The 19,045-nt window shown below is 33.8% G+C and overlaps 3 protein-coding genes across 5 annotated transcripts; 2 read left to right on the top strand and 1 right to left on the bottom strand.

Moving 5' to 3' along the window:
* Positions 1–454: 454 nt before the first annotated feature.
* Positions 455–2,725, top strand: LOC111300429 (uncharacterized). The gene is made up of 3 exons (XM_022896060.2): positions 455–739; positions 1,975–1,998; positions 2,167–2,725. The coding sequence occupies exons 1-3, from the start codon at positions 547–549 to the stop codon at positions 2,466–2,468; spliced, it is 519 nt and encodes a 172-aa protein (XP_022751795.2). The 5' UTR covers positions 455–546; the 3' UTR covers positions 2,469–2,725.
* A 632-nt stretch (positions 2,726–3,357) lies between these two features.
* Positions 3,358–7,465, top strand: LOC111299343 (calmodulin-binding protein 60 E-like). Of its 3 annotated transcripts, XM_022894486.2 has the most exons (8): positions 3,548–3,796; positions 4,187–4,262; positions 4,739–4,797; positions 5,049–5,542; positions 5,855–6,015; positions 6,151–6,354; positions 6,446–6,509; positions 6,813–7,382. In XM_022894486.2, exons 1-8 carry the CDS (start codon positions 3,699–3,701, stop codon positions 7,157–7,159), a joined length of 1,503 nt encoding a protein of 500 aa, XP_022750221.2. In that variant the 5' UTR covers positions 3,548–3,698; the 3' UTR covers positions 7,160–7,382. The 3 variants fall into 3 exon arrangements, with proteins under 3 accessions (XP_022750219.2, XP_022750220.2, XP_022750221.2); XM_022894484.2 differs by having other exon boundaries at positions 3,358–3,796; positions 6,446–7,465; XM_022894485.2 differs by lacking the exon at positions 4,187–4,262 and having other exon boundaries at positions 3,358–3,796; positions 6,446–7,465.
* A 328-nt stretch (positions 7,466–7,793) lies between these two features.
* Positions 7,794–12,203, bottom strand: LOC111299342 (two-component response regulator ORR24-like). Its single transcript, XM_022894483.2, has 6 exons — positions 11,603–12,203; positions 11,178–11,330; positions 10,531–10,923; positions 10,320–10,396; positions 8,587–9,849; positions 7,794–8,122 (listed from the first exon to the last, which is right to left on the bottom strand). Exons 1-6 carry the CDS (start codon positions 11,748–11,750, stop codon positions 8,048–8,050), a joined length of 2,109 nt encoding a protein of 702 aa, XP_022750218.2. The 5' UTR covers positions 11,751–12,203; the 3' UTR covers positions 7,794–8,047.
* Between the last annotated feature and the right edge of the window lie 6,842 nt (positions 12,204–19,045).

Genomic DNA, 19,045 nt, shown 5'->3' with positions numbered 1-19,045 from the left:
TCGAGTTAAAAAAATAAAATTCGATCGAATTCAAACATCAAATTTAAAATCGAATTTTAATTCAAACTTAATATTATATCGATTTAAACTTAATTAATTATACTTTTACTTATCAAGAACAATGTGAAACTCACATCTTACGTGACATTTCTCAACACATTGTATGCAAAATTTATCCCAAAAAACATGTGGTTTTCTGTAGAGGATTGCACGATAATTTGAACTAATAATCTTAGTTCATATCTCGATATCTCTAATTATCTCTAGCGAATTTAAGTGGTCCATATTTATCCAGTTCCCACTAATAAATAGCCCAAAACAGACAGGACTTGGATTTTGTTGGGCCTGGATAATTTTCCATTTTGTGCCGGTGAATTCACCTCAGCCTTTTAAACTGACTTCTTCAAAAACCAAAGGTTAAAAAAAAAAAAAAGAGAATAAAAACATTAAAAGGACGTTGAAACACTAGATTCATATTCATACCCATCAATCAATGCATCCCTTATTCCATAAAACAAAGAGTAAAAAGAGAGAGAGAGAGAGGGCATGTCACGGAGATCAGGGACTTGCCTGAGGTTATGTCTAGTAATATTTGCAGTAGTTTCAGCATTGGGAGTATGTGGAACTGTTCTTTATTGGAGATTCAAGAAAACTCTCAGATTGGGTGATCCCAAATCCTCATGTCCTTCTTGCATCTGTGATTGTGCTCCTCCTCTTTCCCTTCTCAAGATTGCCCCTGGTATTATTCCTTCCTTGTTGTGGGCATTTTATTTATTAATCAAATTTCTAATTTCTTTCTTTTTTTTTTTTTTCTAATTTTTGTGATTCTGGGTTGTTGCCAAATTTTGATTTTGATTGATTGTTTGTTTATTGGAGTGAAGTTAAGGAATACCCATTTGGGAAATTTGAGGCCTTGATCTGCTCTTGTTGCTAATTTTGCATTTTGAGCTTTGGGAATGTCATGTTACAGTAGTTGTTACCTGGTGACAGGGTACGCTCAAAGTTGGGTTTAGATTTAACTTTTATTCTATTTCAAACTCCTATTTCGTCAATTTGAGATTTTTATCTATTGCTGCTGCTAATTTTGGAGATGTCAGTTTGCTTGGCTATTGACATGCAATAGGATGTAATTAAGTAAAACCATATTAAATTCAGATTTCTGCTTGTTTAATCATATATTGAGTCAAGGAATTTGGAGGCACTCGTTTTTGTTGTCATTGGTAACTATGGAACGCTAGCTCTCTACCCTGTCTCTGCTTTGTACCCAAGCTTTCTTCAAAAGTTACTGAAATGGTCTCTACATTTCTGGAATGACTGTTGAGATATCACAGCGAGTTATACTTTGTCCAGCTGTGTTGTTGAGCTTATCCAGATGAGTCGATTGAACTCAAGAATGAATCATTATTATATACATGAGTTGTCCGTGAATGATGGAAATTTATTATAATTCAGTAATTTCATTGATTAATATAAGTGATGTTGCACCATTGATCTTGCTTTTAAATAATTAACAACTTTCCAGAATATGAATAAATTTGGTATTGATCATGAAACAGCAGTTGCATTTGGGCTGCTTGTATTCGTTATAAACCTACATTGATACAAAATAACAAGCACAAAGTGAAAAATGTCGAAATTCTAGTGCCTGGCACTGGTGCTCAGAAGAAGGAGAGAACTTGTTACATTTATAGTCTGACTAGATAACTACATGAATTTCTATTTTCTTTCTTTCTTTCACACCTGAAATTATGCCTTCTTTTGTCTTTGAACAAGCTTACCTTGTAATCATGGGCTTGCTGCTGAATCTGTAGCTCCTTGTGCTGTTGGTTTCCTTGTTTTATGTGTTCCTGCCAAGTCACAGGGGCAATGATAGTAAAATTTTGTGTCATGTGCTCATGTGTCTGGTATTCAAAACTTTTGGTTATCTCTGTGAATTACTTATATGTTTTTTGTGCATTTTTTATTCTTTTGCAGGGCTGGCCAATCTCTCAGTCACAGGTTAGAGTTTATTCTATCAACTCAAATTGGTCAATGTTATGACTTATTTCTTTATATTCATCATTTTAATTTCTATCAAATCATTACCCTACTTCCTATTGTGCACTTTGTCCATTCATCTGGTGAAACCACAATCATGCATGCATGATATGAATTATGGTGACATAGATTGTGGAAGCAATGACCCTGATCTCAAGCAAGAGATGGAGAAGCAATTTGTGGACCTTCTGACTGAGGAGTTGAAGTTGCAGGAGGCTGTTGCTGAAGAGCATGCTCGCCGTATGAACATCACCTTTGGTGAAGCGAAAAGGGTGGCTTCCCAGTACCAAAGGGAGGCAGAAAAGTGTATAGCAGCCACAGAAACCTGTGAGGAGGCCAGAGAGCGGGCTGAGGCCTTGCTGATCAAGGAGAGAAAAGTTACAACAATATGGGAACAAAGAGCTCGACAAATGGGTTGGGAAGGGGAATAACTCTTTGTACAATTCACTTGAATATCCTGGTCTAGAATTTGAATCCTTCCACCTTGATATAATTCAAGTAGGCAAGCAAAGTTGCTTGAGTAGTCTTGTTTGGGCGAAAGGCCTTTCAATCTCCCCCCTCCCTTTCCTCCATTTGTAGCTGCCTTAATAACTTAAATGATACAAGTATCTGAAGAATTTTCACCTGTAACTGTCATACTGCTGTGTGGACCTCTTACTATAATATCATCTCAATTTCTTAGCTTGAAGCAATGTTACAAAAACAAGATTTTTTTTCTCTTATTTTTGCATTAAACTTTAGTAGTTGTAATATCTTTTTGTTTTCTGCCTTGAATGAGTAAAGGGCTATAAATTTTGTATCTAATAGTATGTAAAAATGTTGCTCATATAATGTAAAATATTAAAATTCATGTATTTTTATCGTTTTTTATATAAAAATTATGTATTATAATTTATCATTTTCATGATCTTTGTTTTTATTTTATTAAATTTATATATAATTATTATTAAAATTTTAAATGGTGTTATTTTCATATTTATTTTTCGTATTATGTCATGTTATTGTGTCTTTGTGTTTATTTTTCTTATCGTGTTAACGTATATTGTTTTAATTTTAAATTATCAGGTATATTCTGGATGTCAGAACAAAAAGGAGTAAAGGATTGAATTTTGTCAAAATCTCTTGCATATTCTAATTTCCCCTTTTTCCCTGAATATCCAAACAGAAAATAAACAAACAAGTCAGCAAAGGTAAGTGGACCCACTATTGACTTTCCCTAGGAACGAAAGACAAGAAATAGTCAAAACACCACATGCGTAGCATTTGAGTTAAAGGACATCAGAAACATAAAACGCGGTTTCAAGCTTTCAATGTCCACCCATTCACTCTCAAAGTACAGCTGTGTTCTTCGTCAATTAATATTTATCACTAGCCAAAAATAAAATAAAATACTATAAATCTAGATCTACCCAAAACACACTATGCAAAAAACAGATCTTTCTGCCTTATAATATCAGTTTTTTACACCATCTAGATCTATAAAATAATAATACAATGAGGTCCAAACTTTGGGCCTTGATTTAGGAAACTTTGAGTTATGTTCTAAAGTTTCCTCTTTTAAGCTTCTTGGAATCCTTAGAACTATCTTGGGTTTTTTTTTTTTTTCCTTTCTAAGTTGAAAGAGTGTTACTATAAAAGAGGAGTGGGTTAAGTTTCCATAAATGGAAAGTTCAAGGAACAAGAGAGGGTACGAGGAGGGTGTTGAAGATGCAGGCTACATTACAGCACCGAAGAAACCAAAATTACCCACTTTGGCAAGGTACTTGTTTAAGTTGATGGGTGCTTTTAATCTTGTTTTTTCTTTCTTAGAAACTAAGTTTTGCCGTTTCTGAAGTGCCTACGGTGAATTCGATGATGAATAGCTGTTATTAGAGTTTCTAACAATACAATGCATATCTGATTACCTGAACTGTTTGAAAATGATATTGATCAGTTATGATAAACCATCAACAAAAAGCTTGACCTTTTGATTCAGGTTACTACAACAAAAAACCACAGTTCTTCAAATAGTTTTTCTTGACCACATGCATATCTGATAGTTTTTCGTGAGCTTACTTAACATGCTTTATATAAATATTTGCAAGTGTTGGATGTCGAATTTTCTGCAAGTCCATTCCTGTGGTATACAAATTAATCTATACATATACAGTGTAATTGTGGAAGCTCTGAAGGTGGATAGCATACAAAGACTTTGCTCATCTTTGGAGCCTATGTTGCGCAGAATTGTGAGTCAAAATGTTTCTTGGCAGCACTTAGCCATTAATGCAGAATTATTGCGTTTAAATTGTTGCGTTATAAGGATTCATTGACCCCTTCTTAGTCTTGTCTCAATCAAGTCTTATTTGTTGTTGTGTTCTCAAGAAAAAAGTTGGAGAACATTGCAGAATCTAGCTAAATTTGATCTATTTTTTCACTATAGTATTTATTATCTCAAGAGTTTGGATTCTGTACTCTTCTTTCATTTCTGTAAATATAATCCAAAAACTGTGTTAATACTGTCATAATATTGGACCGCGATGGCAGTTAGAGTAACCGAGAGCAGTTAAAGTTATGGCTTTATGTTGCTGCTTCAACTATTTGTCACATTGGCTAGTATCTTGAGGAATATAATGTTTTGCTTTCACTGCAGCAAAAGCACTAGCATATATGTGTTCTATCATGAGTCTGCTTCTACTGATTCTGCATTTTGAATGAATTACAGGTCAGTGAGGAAGTGGAACGGGCTTTGACAAGAATAGAGAATGCTAAATTGACTGGAAGGTTTGTTTCTGCACCAATTTTTGGACATTAAAACTAGAATTTCTCTTTTATTCTCTTTGATCTTCATGATGCTCATAAATGGTACTGATATATATCCTGATGGATGTCTGGAAACAGATTTTGATAACAACATATATCATGAAACCTAGTTATTGTCCTAATGAGTTGTAAAGGGATATTAGAAATGTACCTTAAACAGACAAAATAGGTTGTCATATGTTACTAATGAATTGTAGTCCTAACTATAACAGGTGTTCACCACCGAGAATACAAAGTGCAGATGGAAGAAATCTACAACTTCATTTCAGAACAAGAATGCCGCCTCACCTATTCACAGGTGGGAAAGTTGAGGGTGAGCAAGGAGCAGCCATCCATGTTGTCTTGTTAGATGTGATCTCAGGCACTGTGGTGCAAACCGGACCAGAATCAGCAGCCAAACTAAATGTTGTGGTGCTAGAAGGTGACTTCAACGAGGAAGCTGATGAGGATTGGACAAAAGAGCACTTTGAGAACTATGAAGTAAAAGAACGTGAGGGGAAACGGCTGCTTTTGACTGGGGAACTACAAGTAACCCTCAAGGAAGGAGTGGGAACTCTTGCAGATCTTACTTTCACTGACAATTCCAGCTGGATTAGGAGTAGAAAATTCAGGCTTGGTTTGAAGGTTGCTTCTGGATATTGTGAAGGGATTCGTGTGCGTGAGGCCAAAACAGAGGCTTTTGCTGTTAAAGATCATAGGGGAGAATGTGAGTTTTCCAGTAGAGCTTCTGCATTGTGATTGGTAGGCAAGTCTAGGAACATTACACGCTGCATCTCCTGAACAATAACCTTGTACTGCTCTTGTATTTGGCTTGAATACTTCTCCAGTTGTTTTCTCTGTTATATAACACTCCAGTAATCATCTTGCTTAATGCAATCAACCAGTTTGGTTAGGTGGACTTATTTCAAATACTACTCTTTATAGATCTGCAGCATCTTCCTACAGCTTGTCATCGTTTGCTTGCACTATTCTGAGTGTAGTCATGATTGTTTTTTTCTTTTTTCCATTTTACATGCAGCGTACAAGAAACATTACCCGCCTGCATTGCATGATGAAGTGTGGAGATTGGACAGAATAGCTAAGGATGGAGCATTACATAGAAGGTTGTTGAAGGCTGAAATTGTAACAGTTAAAGATTTTCTTCAACTTCTTGTTAGGAATCCGCAAAGGTTAAGAAATGTGAGGGATTTCCTTTCTCTTCGATCTCTCCCTTCCCCTCTCAAACGTCTTCATATAGACTTGTATTTACCAATACATTCAAGCTCTTTCTTTTTGTATTGATTGTTCTTAATTCCCTTCACATTCCTGATGTAGATCCTGGGAAGTGGAATGTCCAATAGAATGTGGGAGAACACAGTGGAGCATGCTAAGACTTGCGACTTGGGAGGAAAGCTTTATGTTTACTACAGTGATCAAACAAATAGCACCGGTGTTGTTTTCAATCACATTTATGAACTCAGAGGTCTTATTGCTGAAGGACAGTTCCTGCCTTTGGAATCACTTGACCACAATCAAAAGGTTAGATTTCCTTACATTTGCAATGCTGCTGATGCAAAAACAACTGCAAGCAAGAACAATATGACTAATTGACATGAAATTTTACCTATAGGTTTTTGTTGATTCCCTGGTGAAGAGATCATATGAAAATTGGCATCAATTAATAGAATTTGACGGTAAGGTTCTCAACACCCTTGCAAGTACACAGGAAACTGCATCAGTAAATGAGAACAACTACGATGCAGATTTCTACACCACTACTACTCAGAAGAGTAGGCAGCAGCATATCACCTCAGGGCCTAGTCCACAGTGCCAGAATAATAATACCCACCTTGCAGTCCATCAGTTGATTGAATTTCCCTTAGGAAGGTCTGATCAGAATGGAGTAATGACAATGAATAATCAAAAAGCATTACTACCTAGTAGCATGAATTACATGCCAATTGGAAACTCTACAACTAGGGTGTCAGGTTTTGCAGGAGATTGGTCTCGGCCAAGGGATGGGCATGGATTCGAAGATTTCTTTGCTGAGGAAATCCGGCTTAGGAGCTCAGAAATGTTAGAGACCGATGACATGCAAAGACTGCTGAAGACACTTGGTGTAGGTTTTGGCATGGGAGCTGGTTTTGGTCATTCAGATGAGGCTTGTTATACTTGCAACATTCCTTATGATCATCGGATGGACCACCCCTATGCCCAGGAACGTGGCAAAGGCTCAGGGAAGGCGGTTGTGGGGTGGCTTAAGTTGAAAGCTGCTTTAAGGTGGGGAATATTTATAAGAAAGAGAGCTGCTGAGAGAAGAGCTCAGCTTGTTGAGCTTGATTGACTCATCTGATGCTTAAACTTATTTTAATTTTATAGCTGGTTAACAAAGGATTGGTGCCTCAGCAATCATTAACCCTCATTGGCAACATTGTTGCATGATTCCAAGTTCAGCAATCTTTGCCAATATTTCGTAGGCATTCATCCGAGAAAGTTGATCTTGATAAAAGTAAAAAACTTATGTATGTGAAGTTTGGGGCCAGTTCTATGTCATTCTCTTTGCTCCAGATGTATAATATTGTCATGCCTTTAACACGCAACAATACGGTTTTTTTTTTTATTAATTGAAGTTCAGATGAAGGGTTGCATATAGGCGCGAACTCATGCCCTGAAAGTAATCCAGCATAGCTTGGTGAACTGTTTGGGCCAAAGCCCAGGTTTATCGAAATTATTAAGGTCCATATTTAAGGTTCAAATTCTGGTGATATAAAAAATAATAAATAAGGGAAAGTGTCGCATAATCTATCCCTCAATACTTCCAAGTAAATGATGCATACATGAAGGGCTTCCATCCAAAATTAATATCAATTTTTTTTGCATGGTGAGATACTGAAATTTGAAGGTCTTGAATCACAGCAGGATAAATGCTTTAACAACAACTACTACCTTTGAAAAAATTATGAGAAACAAGATACAAATAAAACTAAGAAAAACTGAGAAACTGTAAATTTCTCAAGCTACCATTCCATCAATGTGTGAAGGACAAGAAGAAAGAATACCAAAAAGGAGGAGGATGGTGTCATCAATTTCAACCTGAAACAAATGGAGCAAAAGAGAATAAATTACATAATGATACAGACTCCCATAAAGAGGAGTAGGTTTATGCCTTTGTCACCGTCTTTTATCTGAGAATCAGACACCGTCTTTAATCTGAGAATCAGCATCAACTGTCTCATATACATGAGCCGAGGGGGAATGCATCAAATACAAATTCCCCATCCATCAATGCAGTTTCATTGTTTTGCTCCTGCAACAGAGATACAGTCATCTTAAAGAATCATTGCTCGCAAGGAATAAGTACATATAAAGGAAATTAGCCTACAAAGGCTAAACTATAAACTTAGATCCTGGGTAACATGAACGCCATTCCTCGCACTTTTGGAGACTTGAAAACTTTTCCTGTATATATCTTAGAGAAATGAACATTTTTCACAATTCTTAAGCATACACGAATTTCACCGTTTGGCATTAATTGCAATAGTTAACTACAGAGACGGAAAATATAAGCATGGGGAAGACAGGTAACACTTGTTAAGGAAAAAAGCTTTATATCTTTATCTAATCTATGCCTAACTACATAGTGCTTACTATTGTGCATACTGTGCTCTAAAGAATCTCACATTCAACACCCACTTTAATTATGACATGGACAAGAAAAAGAAAACATAAAAAATGTAACTGATAGAGGCAAAGGAAGTTCTCTTTTCATACCGGTTTGATCATGGAACTCATTATAACCTCCAAAGATTCAAAATTATTTTGACTGAAACCATTCTGTGGCTTTGTCTGGTCGAAGAGGAAGTCCTCGTTGGACCTCAATTTTGTGTCAAAAGCTGATTTCTCACCCTGAGGGTGCTCAACAACATAAGGAATGCCACCACTTAGTTGGCTGAACAAAGAAACATCAGTTGTTTTACTGCTGATGGCATTGCTTTGGTCCATCATAGAACCACTTGCAGAAACTAGGGAGTCTACCCTGTGGAATGAATGATTTAAATTTCCATTATAATCCTGTCTGCGATCTCCCCACTGTTGCTTTGCTGTGTAATCTATATTCTGAATGACATTATTTAGACCCACTTGGCACTGTGTGTCTCCTCTAGAGTCCTCCAAACGGGCTGAATTTGCCACAGAAGAAGAAAGATCAATAGGGCTGTTACTAAGGTGAGAGTTCGTCCAAGAGATGCTTTCTTGCAAATTATTAGTCGGCAACTGCTCATGACTGAAACCTTCACTTGTCGACAATGAACCTGATGGTAAATTAGATAATTGAACTGCACCCTGCCAGTTTTCACTGCATTTACCATGATCAAGAAAATTAGAAGAACCACGAACACCCACGTCAAATGATTCCTGATTCAGTGATGTCACACCAACAGATGGTTGATTTCCAAATGCACCACTATGCTGAATTTGTTGTACGTTTGCTTGTAACAACAAATGGTTGCCCGAGGCAGTAGATAGAGAATTGCTTGAACTACCAACTATCATTCTGGCATCTGGGAAGTTAGTAGCAACACCAAAAACATTTGGATCATTAACACGATTAAACTCTCCAAAGCGGTTAATGGACTTGTTCTGTGACAGTTGGTTGAGCTCTATTGATGTTGGGATCCCTTGAATGAAAGTTCCATTTTGATTCTGGTTTGCAGGTAACACAGCTGGCTGGATCTTCCCAAGACCATTGATGGAATTGTTCAAGGTTTGAGAATGACCCGGTTGAATAACACCAGAAGAAATCCCACGTAGGCTTAAAGCAGCTGAGGAGTTCAGTCTACCAAACATTCCACCCGGTTGATACGATGATATAGAAGCAGTTGAAAGCCTTCCAGGTCCATTCAATGAGCGAAAATCTCCAAAGCCATCCAGTGAACCCATACGCAAGTAAGAAGGATCTTTACTGCCTAATGCAGCGACCATGTTTGCTTGCTGGGTTGCAACACTGCTGAGTCTTTTAAGGTAAAGCCTATATTTCTGCAAGACAACAAAAGACAGTAAGCCTAAAGGGGAGAAAAGTACCCAGTTAAATAACATTTTTGCAAAGGTTGTGATTCAAGTATCTGCAATTCTCCCCGTGTGTATGGCCCAGCCTAGCTCCTATCAGCTTGAATTGGAGTTGAAATAACTTCATAACCTATGAGCTGATTCTAATAAGGAGTACAAAGGTGAGGAAACTCTCTGTATTACAAGTAACTACAGCCAATTATATAGGAGGTAATAACGTAAGTGAAGCTTTTGTACACACCAGATTTGCTACTGTATTTATTCAGCTATTCTCAGGAGAGTATCTAAATTTTCTACAGAACCTGCAACCTCTTAACTGGATCCAGGTCTACTTAAAACTTTAACATGCATCCTAATAATTGATAATTGTTGCAAGGGCAATATATAAGAAATCATAATGCAGAAGTAAAAAAATAAAAAAAAAACGGAAAGAGGTTTACCTGTAGATGGCTTGCAACATTTTCCCTTGTGAGCCCTTCAACATTCATAAGATCAAGAATTTTCTTTGGAACAGCCTCTGCATTCGAATAAAGGGAAAAGGAAAACTAACATTACACATGTAATCGGGAAAACTAAAATTAGACATGTAATTGGGCATTAGGATCACTGTGTCGAACTATAAGACACTAATCTCAACAGCAGAACACTCACTGTCAAGACCCAATTGGTTGACAGCTGCAACAAACTTCCTGTGCAGCTCTACAGACCAAACAACTCGAGGCTTCTTCTGGTTTGAGGGGTCCTCATTCTCATGTCCATTATCTTCACCCTCTTCTTCCTCATCTTCACTTTGGTCCTTTCGCTTCTTATTGACTTTTTGGTCAGAACTGCCCGTTGATGTTTGACCAGCTTCTCCAGTCCCTCCCCCAGCCTTATCGTGATTTGGGGCCATAATTTGATCCTTAGAGTCAGGTTTCTTTCTTCTGACCACATGTTGCCATATGTTTTTTAGCTCCTCAATGCGAACAGGCTTCAATAAGTAGTCACAAGCACCATGGGTAATCCCTTTCATTACAAGCTTGGTATCGCTGTGTGCTGACAGCACTGGAATTCATTAAGAAATTATATTAAATCATTCTGAAACAATTCTAATATATTACTCAAATTTAGCAAACCTAGAATAATTATGGTTTTAGGAAACTACTGAACTTTAACCTTTTAAGGGATCGAAGAATGACAAAAAATATGAGAAAGTGCATTCATTCCACAAATAATTCAAAAGAGAAAAGGGTGGAAAAGAGCAAAAACAAATGAGTATCATTCAATGCCATTAATTGGAAAAAAGGGCCAACGCTTACTGATTACAGGTAGGTCCATTTCAAGCCCCACAAGCTCAAGAAGCTTAAAGCCATCCATATCTGGCATATTAACATCACTAATAACCAAATCATATCTGTTTTTGTTTTCCCTCAACATTTTGAGGGCTGTGATTGCCTGATTGGTCGTAGTAACTGCATAAAAAAGACATAAATTAAATGTCATAAAGAAGCACCAAGTCTTAAGAATGTTAAGAGTCAAAACTTGCATACTACAATTATAAAGATCCAAATCACATGCACACAGCAAAGCACAACAGACAGATCTTGCTGACAGAAATAGTGTGTAATAGTTGACCAGCCACACAATAAACCGAAGAGAAGACTCGAAAATTTCAAATTCAGAACAAAGCCTTTCGCAAAAACACGAAAATTTCGCAAGAATTCAAAAGAAAAGAAGGACTAACCTTGATATTGGCATTTACGAAGCAGATTTTCCAAAACTTTGAGGCAAATAGGGTCATCATCAACGGCTAAAACACGCATGCCAACTGGAAACCGGTCCTTGCCGCCATCCTCACCATTGGAACCACCCATTTTCTCCTCCATGGTCATTGATAAAATAAGCAATCGAAACAACCCAGATAAGAAAACAGAGCAAAAACAGAGATCACAAAGCCAAAGTTTTCAATCTTTTCAAGTTTATCCACTGCTTTTAAAACTTCAAAACAAAACCAAGAGAGCCAAAACCGCTTAAAAAGAAAAAAAAAAGTACAAAGACAGAGATTGAAAGTGAGAGAGAATTGGAAGCGGAAACTGTGAAAAAAAAAAAAGAGAGAGAGCTTTGCAAGTAAAAGCTGTAAAAAGGGGGCAATGATGTTGATAGCCAAAACAGACTTAAGATGTTTCAACCCTCCAACCAAACAGAAATCTTTGTTTTTTCTCTTACAATTTTTGGTTCAACACTCTGCTTTCTCTTTCTCAGTTTCGTTTGTTTTTTTTTTTATGGGTTTCTTTTTAACTCCTTTTCTCTCTCTACTTTGTATTTGTCTTTAGCTTTTTCTTGTCAACAGAACAGAGCATCCCCTCTTTTAATGTTATATTTTATTTATTCTTGTATTCTTTTAAAGCTAGGTTTTTTTTTTTTTTTGGGTGTCTGTGTTTTTACAGTGGTAAGTCGTAATGGTAATTTTCATTTTTACTTCGAGCAATGCTGGTAAGTCTTAATGGTAATTTCATTTTTACTTCAAGCAATAATATTGTAGAAACGTTATCTAGGCCTCCATAAATAGATCTTACCATATCGGCCGTATGATTCAATCAAATATGGATTCTCGACTGTTAACTTGGGTTTACCCGACACAATTTAACGGTGATGGGATCTTGTAATTTTTAACTGTTAAGTGTGGAGTAATATATTTGGCTTGACTTTAAATATTTCAAATTTTAAAAAATTAAAATTAACTACGAAAAAGCTACATTATGAAAAATTACCATGAAAATCTAAACAAATTATGGTAAATTATTTGGGGCCTTAAATACTAATTGGCATCATTTTAGGAAGCAAAAATTTCCTTCGACAATCCCATTATTTGCTTTGAAAATTTCCATGTTTAAATAAACCCCATAAAGACACCTTCATCCTTTTTTTTTTTTTCTCTTTTAATTTTCATCTTATTGATTAAGATTAACAATCCAACTCATATTCATCAGGTTTCAACCTTGATCTTATAATTTTTTTTTTTAAATCGACTTTCAAATCGGATCAAAATGATTGTATGTTTAAATATATATAATTTAAATTAGATTAATACTTTGATATTAAATTTGAGATGAACAAAAATTTATTTCGTTTTAATTTATTGTCATTTTTATTATTAACTTTGACAACAATCACAAATTTTTAATCATATTGAATTTAATATTTAATTTAATTTATTCATATAATTAATTTTAAATAATATTTAATAAATTTGATATTCAAATATTAATATTAATCTCTTTCTTTTCTCAAATTTAAACTTCAATTGTATTAAAAAATATTCTAATATGATTTAATTACAGCAACAATATTCTAACATATAACAAAAAGATATATTTTGTAGTACATATTTCAATTGGACAAATCTAAATTTTTAGTAAAAAAGGTCTTATTTCAGTTGAAATTTTATGTTTGTAATCAAGTTATGAATCTTAATTCTTGTCTAATCTTTATTTAAAGACTTCTTATTTCTTAACATTTGAATGAAGCTAAGTGGAAAAATCAAACTCCATGATCACTTCAGAGGCCATTAAAGGATGAAAAACAATTCTTTTTAAAACCAAATTGTTCAAACAATCAATCTACTATAAAATATGTGTGTTTTACTCATTAATTGTACTTGATTTTATTATTGGCTAATCATGAGCACATTCATTTGTTTAATTAGCTCTTAATCAATATTAATCTATTTGGATATGTTACTCGTGTCTCCAACCTTAGTCATTTTTCGGCAGGGAAGCTAGCTAGTTGATATCCATGATTAAGCTAATTGCAGCCATTCTAGCTAATCGAAATTTTATTATTAAATGAATTTAGGATTTAATTTATTTAAATCATATAATTATTTTTTAAAATAACATTTAATAAGTCTATAATTTAAATCTTAGTCCTTATAATTTTTTTATTATTAGATAGTGATTTTTTTATAAAAAATTTATTATATAATAAAAAACATTGCACATTTCACAAAATCATTTTATTTGTTAGCTTTTTTTTTTTTTTTGTGTTATTCTTTATATATACTTCCTCGTTTTCCATGTTTGCTCCTTAATTATTTCCTTTTTATTATGTTTGAATTTTCTCCAATATACTAGTATTTGATTAGAACTAGCTTATGAATCTATTAAAATGTGTAGAAAATATATATATATTTATTAAAAAACAGCTAAAGAAAATGTTGATTTTTGAAAATCCCATTTCCCTTGGCCTTGCTACATAAGGTTGCATTAAAAAAAATCTGATCTGATAGCAACAATTAGAAGTTGCATCCACGAAGTACAAATTCAACACGTACGTTCACGATTTTTTTTTTCATTTCTTTTTTTTAATTCCAAAACACAAATTCATCAATATCCTCCTTCCTGTATGATACATTTTAAAATCATTCATTTTTTCTGATTTCCTTCAAATTCAAGGATTAATTTTTTTAATTTGAATTTTTTTTATGATGGTATTATTGGATGTCTTAACTAGATGTGTAATCGAGTCGAATTGAACTAATACAGTTAAAAGTTCGAGTTCAAGTTCGACTCTTAACTCATGGCTCGATACTCAACTCGAATTTGATCGAGTTTTATTTTTTTAACTCGAGATCGATTCGTGATCAAAATCGAGTTACTCGAGCTCGTTCAATTAAGCTCGATTCATATATTCGACAAATGCTCGATTATTGGTACTCGAGCTCAAGATCTTTTACAACTATTTTTTATCAAATCTAATAAATATTATATTTTTAAAATAATAACAATAATAATAGCAACAACAATAATAACAATAACTTCCACAACAGCCAAATCCAAACAAATAAAACTCTCATCAAATTATTTAAATACAACATACAAATAAAAGACATAATGAAACTTAGAAACTAAAGTTCTAATTGAAATAAATTAAATATCCAAGCAAATAAGTCCACAAATAAGTTACAACAAACCAACAACAATACATACACTACCTTCATAATATTATGTCTTCAAATGAACATCGGACTCATATTGTTTTTCAGCAAACCTACACAAAAAAATAATTACAAAACAAACAAATTATAATTAACAATAAGAATAATAGTAGAAGCACCCATGTAAAAAAAAATTGTGATATCATTGCAATGATCAATAACTTTAAATTTTTAACATTAACATCAACATGGATTGTATCTTGTCAATTGTCTTATAATCAAAGCAAAAAATATAGACAGTGTCTTATCAATTACCTTAACATGAGTTTCTGTCATTAGTTAACATATGGTTCGTAAATTATAATACAAAAAGCTCAATCTAGACTAACTACCACTTATTTTTCTTTAGTAATGTTGTGACAAATTAAATATATTTAGCAATAATATTTCATACTTGTATAGAAGATATTAGATATCCTCATTTAAGGGGATTTTGAGTGCAATCTCAATTGATTTCTTCTCTTTTCATATACATAAAGTAAAGAAAATTAATAGTTAAAAATTAGATTAAAACAATGATAATCACCCAATTACAAAATAATAAAAAAAAAAAACTCACATTGTTATTCTTCTTCACTCTATGAAGATTTTGACACCAATCTCCTTTACAAAATAATGCTTGCACCGTGTCATGAGCTAAAGAAGCATGATAAGTATTAATAACTCTACCTCCCCCAGTAAAGGTAACTTCTAAAGCCACTGTAGTGATAGAAATAGTAAGTATACCTTGAGCCATCTTAGATAAAATATGATACTTCAAAATGCTCACTTTTCACCATTCTAAAGCATCAAACTTAGTGGAATCTCCTTTACAGATAAAGTAACCCTCAGCTAAGTAGACATCTAGATCAGATTGTTATGGTTGAGTAGTTTCAACTTATTTTACATAATTTACAAATTCAGACTAACTAAAAGAAGAAGCTTCTATATTCATATCATTAATACCACTATCATGCACTTGAGTTTTAACACTATGTTCATTGCCAAATTGATGCTCACAAACATATTCTTCATAAATCTCATAAAGATCATCTCAAACTCTAGCAATATTTTCTCTTGCTTCTCTATCAGGGTATATTTAAGGAAAGCAAAACTCAACCACCCTTATTTTGCACCTTGAATCCAAGATAGCTGCTATAACCATTAACAAATTATATTTTCTCAAATACTTATCAAATTTACTCTTCATCTTGTGAACCATTACTTGAACAAATTCATTTTCATCATTAATCTTTTTATCCAACAACACTTTCACACGATAAACTTCATTCAGAAATAGGTTTGAAGTTGGATAATCACTTTCAGAGATTATTTTAGTGGTTGAATTAAAAACTTTAAAAATCTCATAAACCTTTTTTACCTTTTTTCAATCTTCATGACTTGGACAACATTCATAATGAGATTCTCGTAATTGAGTCTTAGAAACACTTCTTTGAATTTGATTATAGTGGACAACATCTCAAATGTTGAATTTTAACATGTTTTACAATCGAAAATGAGTTTTCTATCAGGCAACTGTAACTGCTGTACTATGTCAAAAAATGTGTTAAGTCTTACCTCATTCTGATTAATAAAATTGACACTTTCATGAACATCACCAATCACATTCTTAATCTCAGAAAGACCATATTAAACCATGAGATTTAAGATGTGTGCACAACATCGAACATCAAAATAATTTTCTCCCATAAAATAACCTTTTATTTCTTGAAAATGAGTTTTTAAGAATTTTAATAGCCACATCATTGCTTAAAGCATTGTCCATAGAATTTGTAAATACCTTGTTTTTAATTCCCCATTCTTTCAGACACTTAAAAATATAATCGACAATCTCAACACCGCAACAAGGATGAGGTATGTGAACAAAGCTAATAACACACTTTTGTAATCTTCAATTAGAATCTATAAAGTGTGTTGTAAGAGCTATGTACTCAATCTTTTGATTACTTGATCTTCACAAATCTATCATCAAACTAATCTTGCTGACAATCTTCAATAGTGCCTTTAGCTTCTTATTTTTTGCTTCATACACTTGCATGCAATCTTTTTTAATAGTATTATGTGATATCTTTTCCCATTCAGGCATCTCACATTTTTATATCATGTTAAAACCTTTTTTTTCTATAATCGAAAAAGGATGCTTGTGCATGAGTATCCAATGTGCAACTGCCTCTCTCATCTTTACCATATCAAACTTGTCATCTGTGAAAACAGGTAGTATCTGTACATCATCACATGTGTCTACTGGCTGAAAGTTGATAATTTATTGTTGATTTAAAAAAATATTTCGCTTAACACAAGTTATCAAGTGCTTCTTAAATTAAGCTGTATTTTTACTTGCATTTATTGCTAGCTTCTTCTTGTAATATACACACTCTCTTTTTTTATAACCATCAGAAAGAGTGATTTTTTTAAACTCCAACCAAACAACATATGTCTTTTTATCTTTTTTTCTCATTACCTTTTTCACACTCTTCAAGGTCAACATCATCACATTCTCTATCATTGGTATCGGTGACTAGTGTTTTATCTGTGTTGCCATCAGTGGTATGTAAAGTCTCATTCATTGAATCATTACCATCATCTGACATAAATTGGCTAGCAAAAGAATTTGTTGTTAGTTGAACTGGTATAGAAGAGATATCTGATGTGGTTGATGACATGTTTAGTTCTCTATAACAAAAAAAAAAAAGACAAATCAAAACAATAATTCAATTTTGAGATCAAATAATAATGTCAAACAAATTGTTAGAAACATCTGCAGTAAATTCGTTTATGAGAAACATGCCAAACAAGTTGTAAGAAATAAATTATTGGAAGAGTATGAAATTTAACAGTAAATGATAATCATCTATGCGAATTACAAACAATATACATAGTCTTTGTCAGATATGACAACTGTTATTACAATGTCCATCCTATAATTTCTTGATCACAGGAGTTAGATGGAAAAAATGCAACAATGTATACAGACAAAACATAGATAGAATAAACCAAATCAATTTCAATATATCCTTTAGTCAGCAAGCACCTTATGTGAATAACATTGATAAGAAATGAAAAGAGTCCATCAAGGTTTGTCTACTAGGATCGGCATATGTAACAAGTTATTTGGAATACAACAAAATGAATATTTTTTTTAAGAAAATTTTACAGTGGATATTTCCTAAAATTGATTCATTTTTTATGGACAAGATTACAATATAATGCATGGCCAAAACACATTTATATTTCTAGTGGACAGGTTAAGCCTACAAACTTAGGGAAATACTAAACTAACATATGGGCCGATCTTTTGGGACCTAATTCACAGGTCAATCACAATCGGACATTACATTCCCTAGAGTCTTAGACATTCTGATGGGTCATCTAAGCCCATCAATGTGAAGTTTAAATGCTGAGCCGAGTTGAAGGATCGTAAGTTTTATTTTTTTGTTTTGTTTTGGTTCGTATTAGTTGACTTTTCTGTATGATGGGCCCAATTGGATGGTATATGAAATTAACAAAAATCAAGCGACGTCAACAAGGGGTTGGATGACATGGGATTTGGATTGAATCGAAATAAAATTTTCTCCCAAGCAACGTGAACGAGGGGTTAGAGTCTGTAACTCAAATGACAGTCATACAATTTTTGTTTGGTAGTTGATATGTTAGTCCTAGTCTTTCGCGAGACTTCAAAATCAAAAATAGGCAACAAAAAGTCATCGACTCCAATCCAAGCCGATAATGTTTTTCTTTTTTTTGGTATGTCGTTCTGCTAGCAGAGGGAATGAAAAGAAATTTAGGGTAGCCAATAAGACTAAACCAAGAGAGGAGAGATGAAAAACAACTTAATAACTCTGATAATAGCTCAATACATGGCAAAATAAGATCTCAAAGCGTGATAATGGCTCCACACCACACCTGTCAATGCATTGTTCGTTGACTTCTTGAAGGTAAATGTATACAGACTTTATGAGCTAAAGTCATGTTTAATCATGCTGTAAAATCTTTAATAAAACATGGACAAATAGAAGACAAACTCTGGTCAATACTGTTAGAGAACTATAGGACAAATAGAGGAAGTGGATCATGCTCAAAGACTTTATCATCATCATTTTTTTGTACGAAATTACTTGGATGACTACATAATCAGACATAAGAAAGAACCATGGCTGCATCTGTAAAGTTCACTTACAATGAAAAAACCTT

This window comes from Durio zibethinus, chromosome 18, assembly GCF_047325235.1.
Source record: "Durio zibethinus cultivar Kanyao isolate XHJ-2024 chromosome 18, ASM4732523v1, whole genome shotgun sequence".
NCBI classification, from domain to species: domain Eukaryota; kingdom Viridiplantae; phylum Streptophyta; class Magnoliopsida; order Malvales; family Malvaceae; genus Durio; species Durio zibethinus.
Note: the sequence above shows the minus strand (reverse complement) of the source record. Positions and strands in the feature narration are given on the sequence as shown.